Source organism: Meles meles, chromosome 18 (assembly GCF_922984935.1).
Source record: "Meles meles chromosome 18, mMelMel3.1 paternal haplotype, whole genome shotgun sequence".
NCBI classification, from domain to species: domain Eukaryota; kingdom Metazoa; phylum Chordata; class Mammalia; order Carnivora; family Mustelidae; genus Meles; species Meles meles.
Genome location: NC_060083.1, coordinates 24,497,168 through 24,509,760, shown reverse-complemented (window position 1 = coordinate 24,509,760; position 12,593 = coordinate 24,497,168). Strand labels below are relative to the sequence as shown.

At 51.8% G+C, this 12,593-nt stretch overlaps 1 protein-coding gene across 1 annotated transcript; it reads right to left on the bottom strand.

The window, feature by feature from the left end:
* Positions 1 to 3,688: 3,688 nt before the first annotated feature.
* RFLNB (refilin B) lies at positions 3,689 to 12,172 on the bottom strand. The gene is made up of 3 exons (XM_045986307.1): positions 11,830 to 12,172; positions 9,018 to 9,127; positions 3,689 to 6,805 (listed from the first exon to the last, which is right to left on the bottom strand). The coding sequence occupies exons 1-3, from the start codon at positions 12,043 to 12,045 to the stop codon at positions 6,475 to 6,477; spliced, it is 657 nt and encodes a 218-aa protein (XP_045842263.1). The 5' UTR covers positions 12,046 to 12,172; the 3' UTR covers positions 3,689 to 6,474.
* Between the last annotated feature and the right edge of the window lie 421 nt (positions 12,173 to 12,593).

Here is a 12,593-nt window from a genome sequence, read left to right as displayed (position 1 = left end):
ATTTGGGATCTAAAGGAAAGCTCAGTAGGGAAGGCACAGGGAGGGAAGACAGCCAATCCAGGGGCATGGTTAAGCCTTTTTCCATACTGGGTAACGGGAGCTTAATTCTACCTGGAAACATTGTGGGGATTCTCCCGCCTGAGCCTGAGGGAGCTGGGCCGTTCTACTGCCCACAGGCCTTGGCTGAGGGATGGTCCTGGGGTGGAGGTGGGGGGGTGTTAATTTCCTGGCATTTCCTAGAGGCCTTTCTCAGGCACAAAGATGCAGATCCAGAGGTCCAGGGTGGGGTAGTCTCTATGCAACATGGTGCAGGGCCCAAGAGGGACAGAGCGGTGGTTTAAGATCAGGTTCCTGCCTTCCAAGGAGTTACCACCTGCATTGTACTCGGGAGAAGTTGAAAGTCAATACAAAACATTACAGAATGCTTTTTTGAAAGTGAAGGGAAAGTGGTCATCTTGGTCCCTGCTAGACCCAGCTGACACAGCAGCCCTCTTCTCACCTTTCCTTAAATGGCCACTTACAAAGTTGTTACCATACTGTGACAAAATATAGCAAAGGGACTTTCGGAAAAGCCCTGTCCTCTCCCTAGACTCTAGGTTAGCAACCAGGTCCAGCAGGGGCCGTCAAGCAGACAGGAATGGCCCTCCCTGGGATGCTGTCCAGATTGAGGGGCACCTATAGAATCAAACGAAAAGGAACAAGGGGGGGCGCCTGGGTGGCTCAGTGGGTTAAGCCGCTGCCTTCGGCTCGGGTCATGATCTCAGGGTCCTGGGATCGAGTCCAGCATCGGGTTCTCTGCTCAGCGGCGAGCCTGCTTCCCTCTCTCTCTCTCTCTGCCTGCCTCTCTGCCTACTTGTGATCTCTCTCTGTCAAATAAATAAATAAAATCTTTAAAAAAAAAAAAAAAAAGAAAAGGAACAAGGGCTTTGCTGTGTCCCCATGGGGAGGAGGAGACGGGACATGTGTTAATCCTCAGCCACAGGATCTTGCCTGATGCCACAGGGCTCCAGGTAAAGATAGCAGAGGATGGAGCGGTTCAGTTGTCCTCTGGATCAACCATAGTGGCTGGGGGTGTGGTGCGTGGGACAGTGAGGCCACAGGATGCCTTGGTTGCTTTGCAGGGGCATCTTCCATGTGTGGTGAGAATGGGGCTGGCCTGTGGTCACCTTTCTGCTATGAGATATCCCGGTGCGGTGGTTAAAATGATGAGCTTTGACATCAGAGCTGAATTTATGTCTTCCTGCTATGTGCTAGCTGTGTGAACTTGGAGAGATTGTTTAACCTCTCTGAGCACTAACCTCCCACATCTGGAAACAGGGACATAGCTACTTACCTCAGTGCGGTGGGAATCAAAGGCAGTACTTACATGAAGACTTTAGCAGAGCGCCTTGCCCCTGGGAAGCACTCAGTCCACTGGGAGAGTTTTGAGCAATGATATTTTAGGTTGGGGCAGCTGCACAGCCACTGAAGAGGTCGTCCTGCTGATGGTGTAGGGCTCATCCCATCAGAGGGTGTTTCACAGGGGGATGTGGGCAGCCAATAGATACAACTCGAAGAAACCACAAAACAAATTACAGGGGTCTGGAGCAAGAGGGAATGCAGGAGAAATGAAGCCAGGGTCTCAAAGTCTGGTGATCTGGGGGCCTTGGGGCCAAACATAAAAATGCCCGCGTGTAACCTGGGACTAATAGAGACAAGCGGAACAAAACCGAACTCAACACCTAGCCTTGGGCAGAACTGCCCCATCAGACCTGTCCATTTTTACCCAAGAAATAAATGCCTGCTGCCGTGTGCTACTATGGTTTGTGGCTGTTACGCAGCAAGAGCTGATGGCAGGTGTTCCGTGAAGGCCCACAATAAACATATTTGGGATCTGCGGCTTTTCATTTTCCCAAACTTATTTGATCATAGAACCTTATTTTATTCCATAGAAAGCATTTCGGGAAGTAGTGTTACGAACGAAACACTTTGTAGTGATTCTGCTCTACAGTAAAATTATTAGAATTCAATTTTGAGGGGCTCCTGGGTGGCTCAGTCAGTTAAGCGGCTGCCTTTAGCTCAGGTCATGATTCCGGGGTCCTGGGATCAAGTCCCGCATCGGGCTCCCTGCTCAGCGGGGAGCCTGCTTCTCCCTCTCCCTCTGCCTACTGCTCCCCCTACTTGTGTGCTCTCTCTGTCAAATACATAAATAAAGTCTTTAAAAAAAAAAGAATTCAGTTTTGAGAAGAAGTATTTCTTGCAATAAGATTTGTTACTTAATCAATAGAGTCATTCCCTTCTCATATTTCTGGGCAGTATACAAAAATGGCTTCCTAAGATTTATCATAGTATTCATTACACCCGCTACTTTTCCCCTTGAGGTACCAGCTTAATCTGATATGCTTAGAAAGGTATTTTTTGAGGCAAAATTGAAGTATTATTAGTTTCAACATGTTTGCTTCTCTCTCTCTACACACACACACACACACACACACACACACACAGACAATTATAGCTTTAATCTATACGCTTTAAATATTTTTCTAACATAACCTTGGAACTGCTATTAGCTCATTCATTTTATGGGAAATTTACACTATATAACCTAAGTGGCAGCGTTAGCTCTTGTCACCTGAGCCAGCCAAATTAGACTTAATTTCTGTTAAAAAGAGACTGGCTTAAAAAAAAAACAACAACTCACATGAACACACATAATTATATGCATTCTTGGGACACATTTAAGTTGTAACTCAAAGATTAACCGATAAGCCACCGATAAGCCACCAAGCCTTGAAAAATTTGACACTTGAGTGAAATAAGATGCCTTCACTTTCGAAAATTCTTATCAACTCTTCTCTTATCAACACTTTGCCCAAAGGGATTTTCGGTCAGGGAAGACAATGGTCTGAGATTGAAGAGATTGTAGGTATTAAATGAATTGTGTTGTCACTCCAGCTGCCTCACTTCGAGTTACTGGAAGTAAGAACTTCCCACCGCAGGCGGACCTCACTTCTGCCCCTGTGCTTCATTCTTAACAGGAGTGTGTGAAGGACAGACAGACAAGGAGCCCTACAGTGGGGTCCTGGTGCCCTGATTCCAGTGTTTCTGTCTCTTTGTCCAGTGTCTATAGGTTTGTCCGGCTCAGAGCAATGTCCCACCGTCAAATAAAGATGTGTTAGGCTAACACATGTATTTCTTCTGCAAAATGGGAGAAAGGCAATTTTTTAAAAAATATTTTATTTATTTATTTGACAGAGAGAGAGATCACAAGTAGGCAGAGAGGCAGGCAGAGAGAGGGGGAGAAACAGGCTCCCCACTGAGCAGAGAGCCCGATGTGGGGCTGATCCCAGGTCCCTGAGACCATAACCTGAGCTGAAGGCAGAGGCTTAACCCTCTCAGCCACTCAGGCGCCCCAAGAAAGGCAATTTGAAAGGGGAGGCAGGAAGGAAGAGACCGGCTCAGTCATAATCTCAGGGTAGATGGGTTTTAGCAAAGAGTACACATTGAATCTGCGAACAAATGCCCTAAAACTATCTGTGCTGAGGGGTGCCTGTGAAATCTTTCTGTACCCCAGGGGAATGCTCCTCCAGACAGAAGTATCATGGTATTAAAATACAATCACATCTTAAAATTTCTCAAGATGAGGTGTTTTTCTCATGTTTCTTCACCAAAACATGATTTTACTGTAAAAAAGAGAGGCATCTCTAAGTTTTGTTTCTTTAAAGATAATTTATTATTAAATGAAGAGGTCACAAAGCAAAATGGAATGGGACAGATGTCAAAGATAAATTTAAAAAATAGTTTTTGTCAAACACTGTTCTGGATTTCCTAAGGTTAGAAACAGGAAAAGAGTCAAATGAAAAAGGTAATTATTCTTTTCAAAAAGTCTGACTTTGAAAAGGAAACAACTTTTCTCTGAAAATACAAATCATCCTTCTTACGTGAAAGCTATAATTTAAGAGAGGAGCAAAAAGACTTTTTAATTCATAAGTAAACTGTATCTCTCAGATATGCTTAAGAATGGTTGGTTTTAAGGAATTTTAAAAACCATTGCTCCCACCTCGGAAACGCACACACAAGTCCCCCAAGATCAATGTCATTTGATCCACCCTGAAGTGTCCCATTACATCTTCTTCCGCTTCTTTCCTGTAACTTGCAGCAAAGCAGGTTTGAAGAGAAAGAAAGGATTAGAAAGAACTGCCGTTAGTTCCCTAGTGAATAACTTAAGATAAAACCTGCTTTTCAATTTGCCTTACCCATTCACAATGACTCACTCCTACTTACTTTACTGATATATTTCAGATTCTCTCCACAGCTAGAATGCTTTGTCCAAACTTAATCCAACCCCCCAAAAACAAAACAAAATCTCATACGGACACCTCAAAACATTGCCATCTCAAAACACTGCCGTGTACAAAGGCCATGTTCTCCCCTACGTCTCTCCTGCCACGCTGCCTACAATATGGTTCTGATCTCATCCACGTGTCCCCACAGGGCCAGGACACAAAGCCTTGGGAACTCTCTTAACATAATTTAAAAATCACATTTACCGCTTGTATTAAATGCCAAGATTATGAAATCAGAGAGGAAGAAAAATCCATTTTAATCAAGAAATGCCACGTAATTTACTCTTCCAAAAGAGGACAGCATCTGCCACTCTGCATGACGGAGGTCCTGGAGTCCCAGAGTGCCGCCTGTACGGGTCGCCGCTGAGCTTCGCTGCGGCAAACTGGGAACCACGAACCCACTCAAAGGCTCCACTGAGGGTTTCGTCCAACAGTTAGGGGCATGACAGACCATACATTGTTAAAGCTGAACAAGACACCGGACAGTTTGGCTCTAGAGGCTTCGAATGACTTTAAGTGAGAGCGATTATCATCACGCCTGCTCTCCTCAGAACACAAGTCCCTGCTGTGGCTCCAGGGTCCCCAGACAGCTCTCGATTCTGCTTTCAGGACACACAGAAGCCATCAACAGAAACCCCAAAATACAGCGGGAATCGGGGCTTACAATACTCTACAACCCTCGAGCACATGGTCTAATTTGGATGTATTCAAAGGAAATATTCACGGATTGTTCTTTCCAATATTGGAAGAGAAAAGGCCACCGGCCACATTTTTCACTCAAACCCCTCAGGGCTTGGCAGGAGGAAGAGGCCCGGGCTGGTGGGGAGGCAGGGGGGCCGTGGGCTGAAGCCAGACACAGCCTGGCCTGGCACAGCCTCTGGCCCAGCCACCCCTTCTGCTTCTGAGCCTGGCTCCCGCTGAGCTCTGGAAGTGTCCTCCACATGCGCCAAACGCCGTGATTGTCACTTACGTTACAGTAAGACTTACAAGAAACATGCACCATCCCAACGGTGCCCAAGTTTTGGGGTTTGGCTTGTGACATCGATCCCTATCCTGAAGTCACCTTTCCTGCACCTGGAGGGAACGATGGGACGATTTTCTTGCTTTCTGGCTTAGACTTAAGGCACTGCAGAACGCCTCTGAGGTGTTGACCCCGTTGAAGTTGACCCGGGGTCCCTGGAAAGGACGCACATCCTAATGAAGCAGGTCACCGGAAATATCTATATCTGCCTCTCCCAGACGCCAGCCAGTCCTGGGTGGGCCGAAACCTCGTGGAGTCCCCAAAAGTGGTTTCCCTAAGCAGTCCTTCAAAATGCTGTTTCTCTAGGCTATGTTTGGTCTTATGAAGAAAATAGGAAAGTATTTGGAAACCCAAAATACATTATCAGGAGAGTTACACAAGCCTGGGGAGACATTACCAGATGCCAAGTGTTCAAGGCACTTTGCCCAAGCTTGGTCCCTACCGGTAGAAGGACCCAGAACTGAGGCCAAAGCTCTCACACGGGCCCCGGTGAATGTGAGCCTCCTGAATAGTGGGGAGAACAGGGTGAACCTTTTCTCTCTTTCTTAAAAAGGCATCTTATATTGTGGCTTGGGGTTTTTTTTCATACGAAGAGGATTTAGAGAATTCCAAGAGTTTGGGTGAACAAGAAATACAAATGGAAATGGACATAAATGATGGAGTGGAACTGGACTCTCCACAGGTGGACCCAGTTGGCTGTCACAGCTCAGGGAACCAGCACTGCTGTGGGGGAAGACGACTCGGGGCTGGAAGGTCTTACAGCTCACTTTTCCCAGCCCAGAAACTTTCTCCACGCTCTTCCTCAGGCCAACCGGCCGAGAGGAGAAGGGCCCTCTCCTCCCTCCCTATTTCAAACTGGGGCCATTTTCCTTTCGCTCCAGTTGGCTTTCTATTTGTTCAACAAATTGAGACTTTAGGGAAGCCATGCAGTGGCAAACGAGAAATACACGCCTTTGGAGACTAATCTGAACATTTTTAAAAGCCCAATTCTCTCCATGACTCTAAGAGGCTGTGACATTGTTTTCTTCCCCAGGCCGGACTTTGAGGGACGACGAGGCCAGACTCCTCTGGGGCACACGGGCCCCTCGAGGGCAGAGGAAGAGGCGGTCCGAGCCCACCCCGCCCCCGTCAGCACTCATCCGAGAGGCCGTCACTGCCCAGGACCTCTGAGGCTTCGAGCTCCACGCTGGACAGGAACCTCCTCAGTGTCTTGCGGCAGTTGTAATCCAGCGTGGTGGTGTAGATGGTCTTGGGGTACTTGGGGTAGACGATGGTGGTGCTGAGGAAGCGGGTGGCCTTGTGGCGGGGCTCGAAGCGCACTTCCGCCTTGTAGCTGCGCCAGGTGGAGTCGGGGAGGCAGGTGACGGTCTGGCTGCAGGAGGCCACTGCCAGGCCCAGGGGCAGGTGGACGTCGTCGATGAAGTGCCGCTCCGAGTCATACTTGACCGACGATGTGTACCTGGGTGGGAGAGAGAAGGCAGCTCGAAGCCGTTCCCCTGAGCTTTGGGCACGATGGCCCCTATTGGGACCTTGATCCTCTGGTGGGGTACGAACCCCGAGAGGGGGCTGCTCTGGTCAGAAGCAGCCCAGAGCTGAGGAAGAGCTTACTGGGCGGTACTGTTCGAAGCACTTTCTTTCCAGGATCTAATCTAACGGAACCAAGCACCCGGGAGAAGAAATGGCCGCACAGAGGTCAAGGTCACAGCGGGAGTGAGTGGCGGGGCTGGGATTTACGGGCAGGTGTGCAAGATCCCCACGTTCACCCTGCACGCACTCTTTCTCCCGGCAGGCGGCAGCCCCTGGAGGCGGCGCCCGGGTGTGTAAGCTGGAAGAGCCGCTCCGGCTGCTTCTCCGCGGCTTGTTTCCTCTTTCTGAGAAACGTGCCCAGAAGTAACTGAGCGGAGTGTTCACACGCAGCAAGTGGTATCTGTCAGTGCAGAACAAGGCGGGTTCTACCCCCTCATAAGGGGTCCATGCTTTGTTTTCTCTGTCCCCTGAAGTCACCATCAGCTTGCTTTTTTTAAAATGTAAGCTCTCTGTCCAACGTGGGACTCGACCTCACCTGACCCTGAGATTAAGTGTTGCACGCTCTACCGACTGAGCCAGCCAGATGTACCCTGCTTCCCACATCGGCTCTTTAATGACAGAATGAAGGAACCCAGGAATTTTTAAAAAGTTCAGTAATATCGGGGCGCCTGGGTGGCTCAGTGGGTTAAGCCGCTGGCTTCGGCTCAGGTCATGATCTCAGGATCCTGGGATCGAGTCCCGCGTCGGGCTCTCTGCTCAGCGGAGAGCTTCCCTTCCTCTCTCTCTGCCTGCCTCTCTTGTGATTTCTCTCTGTCAAATAAATAAAATCTTAAAAAAAAAAAAAAGTTCAGTAATATCGAGTACTAGAACTTGGTCCCCCTTGGTCTTCGATGGGGAGACCCCTCAAACCAGAGACGCGGATATATGACCTTATCAATTAGAGCCAATCACCATCTCGATTTCCATAAAATAAATTACCTTCCATGTTCCTCAGCAACTACTTTACCTTTTTTTTTTTTTAATTCTTTCTTTGGTAATTTGGGAGCTAATTATTTTTTTTTAAATGCAAGCAAAGCACGAGTTCATTTTATTGAGTAATCATTACAACTTCATAGAGCATCACACAGACCCTACCCATGGGTCCAGGAGTAAGAATTAGCATTCTTTCCAGTGGGCCGGTTGGATGATGGAAATATCTATTCCCCTTAAGCAAGTGGGTAAGAGGCTGGCGGAAGCTAAGGTGGGGAAGTCATGTCCTCATTTTGTTCAAAATAAAAGCTCCACAGGAATAAAGGAATGAACTGCTCACCTCCAAACTGGTGAGCTGCTCTTGTTCCCCATCAAAGGGCCCTTTGTGTTAGGGAACTGAAACTCCAGGAAAAAAAAAAAATAAACCCCACAAGCTACCAAAAGTAAAATTCCTTTCCCTGAAGAGACAGATCTTTAACAGAGACTCTCAGTGGATCTCTGCCCCCAGGTAACGGCGGATGAGATCAATTCCCAAAGGAAGACTCGTCCTTGCCCAGTGAAACTGTAACAGGAGACAAGGGTAGAGCACCTTGAAGCAGGGGCGGGGCAATGGGGCACGCAGCTTCCCGGAAGAGGAATTACTGTATTATAAAGCTCTACGCATCTGATGGTCATGATATGCAAAGGCAAAAAGGGCAAAAAACAAGTCGCAGGACTTTACATATAACATGATCTTGTTTTTATTTCAAAGGGTGTATCTATATATAAATATATATATTTTTTAATTTTTAGAAGATTTTAAGATTTTATTATTTATTTGAGAGAAAGAGCACAAGCAGGGGCAGCAGCAGAGGGAGAAGGAAAAGCAGGCTCCTGAAAGAGCAAGGAGCCCGATACGGGGCCCGATCTCCGACCCTGAGATCACGATCTGAGCCGAAGACCGCAGCTCAACTGACTGAGCCACCCAGGTGCTGCAGGGCGTGTCTATATATTTAATTGGTTAGAACACACAAAGAAATCCAACATAGTACCCGACAAACTATGAGTAATCTTTGGCACTTTTTTGTGATTAACTTTTTAAAAACAAACAAACAAACAAACAAGCATTCATTTCTGGAATAAACAAGGAAAAAAAATGAAAAAACTCCAATCCAATCTGGGCCTGCTGTATTTACCTTACTTCCATCGGTGGTAAGGGGTCAAACTCCACTCCTTCGCCAAAGGACAGAGGGCACAGCCTTGGTGAGCAGGCAAAGGTCAGAGGGCTGGGCAGAGATGCTGGGTTCTGCAAGAATGGAGAAGGCAGTTAGACCACAGGCCAGGCCCCCCATGGAGGTCCTGGCTCTGAGCTTCCAGCTGATGGGCCCGACTGTGATTTGTGTCCCCGTCCTGGGAATGATCCTGAAGAAAGGCCGCCCCACAGCATGGGAAGAGCTCTGGCTGGAGAGCCAGGAGGCCTGGGTCGCATCCCATGCCTCATTACCTTATCTGCACACCAAGGGGATGCCTCCTTTCTTCACTGGGGTTTTGTGAGAGGTTAAGGAGCTCAGCATCATGACCCTGGGATGAGGCCCCTGGGCGGTTGCCCCATCCCGCATCAAGGCAGTGAGAAAACCTTGACAAACCGGGGCTTCACTAACCAGAGCCCTCAACGATGTATCCCCCAACCCTGTCATGGTCTCAGCAACACTTCAGAAAAGGCCAGAACGAAAAAATTCTACCAGAATTTTTTTCACACTGAAGATTCAGTGGGACTTGACCTGTGTCTTCCCAGCCTCTGGGACGGCTCAATGAACACCCAACCAAGACAGAGGGAGCCACAAACTCACTGGTAAGATGAACACCAAAAAAGTTCTCTACACCACCTTCCACTGCTCGGCAAACTCAAAGAACAGAGCACAGCATCCCTAGAGGTTAACTGGCTCCCAGCCCGGACGAGGCCCTGAACTTTCTGGTTCATCAGGTACCCTGAATAAGGGAGGGTTCTGTCCTAGACACAGGTGCTAGTTTCCCCTGTGTTGACTGGAATTAGGCCTCTGTGGTAAGTGTTCAACAGGGAGCAGCGCCTTGGGTTCCTGGGGTTACTGGCAATCTGTCGCTTTCTTTGCCTAAATTGAGAGAAGGATCCACACTTGGGCCAGGATGTGGCAGCCCTGCCCCCTGACGTCTTCCAGGGTAGAGAAGGAAGCAGACAGTTTTAGAAGGGACGCTCTAAGACTTATTGGGTTACCAGGCCAGTGTCAAGTGAGGGTACAGGGTTGAAATACAAAGTCAAAGGGGACCAGGGTAGGTGAGGGAGGGGCGAAGTGTCCCTGGGTCCAGCTCCTGAACTTGGGTGGAGGGCTGAAGAAGCCCTGGCTGGAGGAGGGGCTGTGGCTGGGAACCGTGGTCAGTAGACGGGGGCAGGGGAAGGTGTGGGTACTGGCTGCCGCAGAGCTTTCGGAAACAGCCCCGAGCAGGGACAGTGGGCCCTGCTCTGCCCCCAGCTCCCTGGCTACCAGACCCTCTAGGGAGCACCTCTGGGCAGCCCTGGGGGCTGCGGGATGACAGCAGGAGGGGAGGTGCACAATTCTCCCACACTCACACTGCAGCCAGGAAGTCACACAAGCCCTCCGTTCTCCTGCCCCTGCCTTATGGGCTCTCTCCTCCCTGCCAACCCAACAGACATGCCACACCTCGGCGCAGGTGCAGTCTGGAAATGGAACAGGCATCAGGAATGACAACAGGCCCATGAACAAGGTGCCACCAGGGAATGGGGACCAAGCCATTGATTTTGGCATAGCCCTGGGAAGCGTCAATGAAGACTTCCCAGAGGAGGTGACATATTGAGCTTGAAGGGCCAGCAGGGGTCTGACAGGTCAAAAAGGCAGCTGTAGGAGGGGATGGGCTCAGAAGGAAAAGGCATGAGAGGTAGAGGGACAGCATCAGAGACATCAATGTATGTATCTGCCTGTGGTCAGGGACAGACAACAAGGGTTCTGAAGGCCAAGTTGAAGCAAGTGCTGCGCTCCAAAGGGAATGTGCGCCGATGTCCCAGAGACAGGGTCACTGGGTCAGGAACTCCAAGCCCATCGGCGTGCATAGGTCTTTAAGGAACAGCAGCTGCCACTGACTACTTCACCCCGGCGGAGAAGGCCATACAAAGTCACCTCCAAGGGGTAGGAAGGGGGGCTGAGAGCCCCACTTTGAGACTTGGCTGTAGACAGGATGTGGCTTCCCCTGAGCTCTAGGTAAAGGCAATAAACACCACCCCCTGAGCGATTCCTAAGGCAAAAAAGACTACGTGTTTTTTTCTTTAAATAAAAACCTTGACATAAAATAAAAGGATTCCTTTTTGAAAGGTTCCACCCATCTAAAGGCCTCCCACCCTTCAAGAGCCAGATAGGGATTAGGTGACAGGAGAAGGGGCAGGCACCAGGAGGCAGGAGGCTCACGGGGTAACTTTTCTCCAAGGTCCCCTCCCACACTATGAACACGGTCCCCAAAGGCCGGTCCCTCTTGCTCTCTGAATAGGGGAGAGCACACACACACCCTTCTCCCCAAGACCAGCCAGGAGGGGGCTGGTCCTTGGGAGGCGCCACCGGTGGGGGGGCTAAGGCCGGGGGTCCCAGGCCCGCAGGACAGAGAACGCTGGGGTTCCTTCTCGGTGTCCCCGGCCCCTCTCCAGCCCGGCCCCGGGCAGGAACATGGCCGAGCCGCAGCCTGGCAGCCCCGGGGGCCGCCACCCCAAAGACAGAAGGCGGGGGCTCGCCTCTCCCAGGGCTCCCGCGCCTCCCAGGCGATGACAATTTTCCAGCCACCGGCTCCAGCTGGCCAGGCTCTCGCCGCGCTCCCGCCCCGGGCTCCCCGCGATGGCCACGCCGTCCCGACGGGCGGGTGGTGGCGCCGACGGCGCGCCCGGAGCGGGCCGGCAAGGCTGGCGGTGTTCCCTGGGGAACCGGTTGCGGGTGGGATGGGGAGGGAAGGGGCCCGAGCGGGGGCACTCACCGGGGCCGCGGGGGCCGCCGCCGCGTCGGACTCCAGCGTCCCGGGGACCGGCGCGCGCTCCCCGCCGCTGCCGCCGCCCCCGGCCGCCGCGAGCCCCCAGTGACTGGGACTGGGGCTGGGGGGCAGCCCCGAGTCCGGACTGTCCAGGACGCCGTCGCCCTTCTTCTTGGTGTCCACGAGCTCGGGCACATCCTGCAGGCTCAGCCGGCCCACCATGGCTGCTAGCGCGCCGGGGCCGGGGGCGGGGACGAGCGAGGGGCGCGAGGGGCGCACACGCGGGCCGGGGCCGCTGCCCGCCGGGCCGCCCTCCCTGCCGGCTGCCCGCTGGCGGTCCGGGTCCCGCGGGCCGCCGCGCTCCCGGCTCCGCCCTCCGCCCCGCCTCGCCCCGCCTCTCCCGGCGCGCGGGGACCGACCCGCACCCGCCGAGCCGCAGGGCCGGACGCCAGGGGCCGCTGCGCTCCTGCCGTGCGCCGCCCGAGTTCCACTCGGCGCTGCCGCCCAGTCAGCCTCGTGCCGATTCGGGAGCGCTGGGGACGCCGGGCGGGTTCCGCCGCGGGAGGGACAGGCACCCCCGCGCCGCCGCCACCCCGCGCCCCGCTACAGGTGGACGCGGGACTCTGCTCGCACCAGGCTCCTCTTGGCGCCCTGGCCCCTGGCCCTGGCCCTGGCGGTCTGGAGAGCCAGAGTGGAGTCCCGGCCTGCGGAGGCCTGGGGAGCCGGCCGAACCCAGCGAGCAAACAACTGGAAATTATTAATAGTTAATG

Coding starts and splice junctions, on each gene's coding strand:
- RFLNB (XM_045986307.1), bottom strand. CDS start 12,045: ATGGTGGGCCGGCTGAGCCTGCAGGATGTGCCCGAGCTCGTGGACACC. Junction 9,128..11,829: donor CGGCGGCCCCCGCGGCCCCG/GTGAGTGCCCCC, acceptor CCATTCTTGCAG/AACCCAGCATCTCTGCCCAG. Junction 6,806..9,017: donor TTACCACCGATGGAAGTAAG/GTAAATACAGCA, acceptor TCTCCCACCCAG/GTACACATCGTCGGTCAAGT.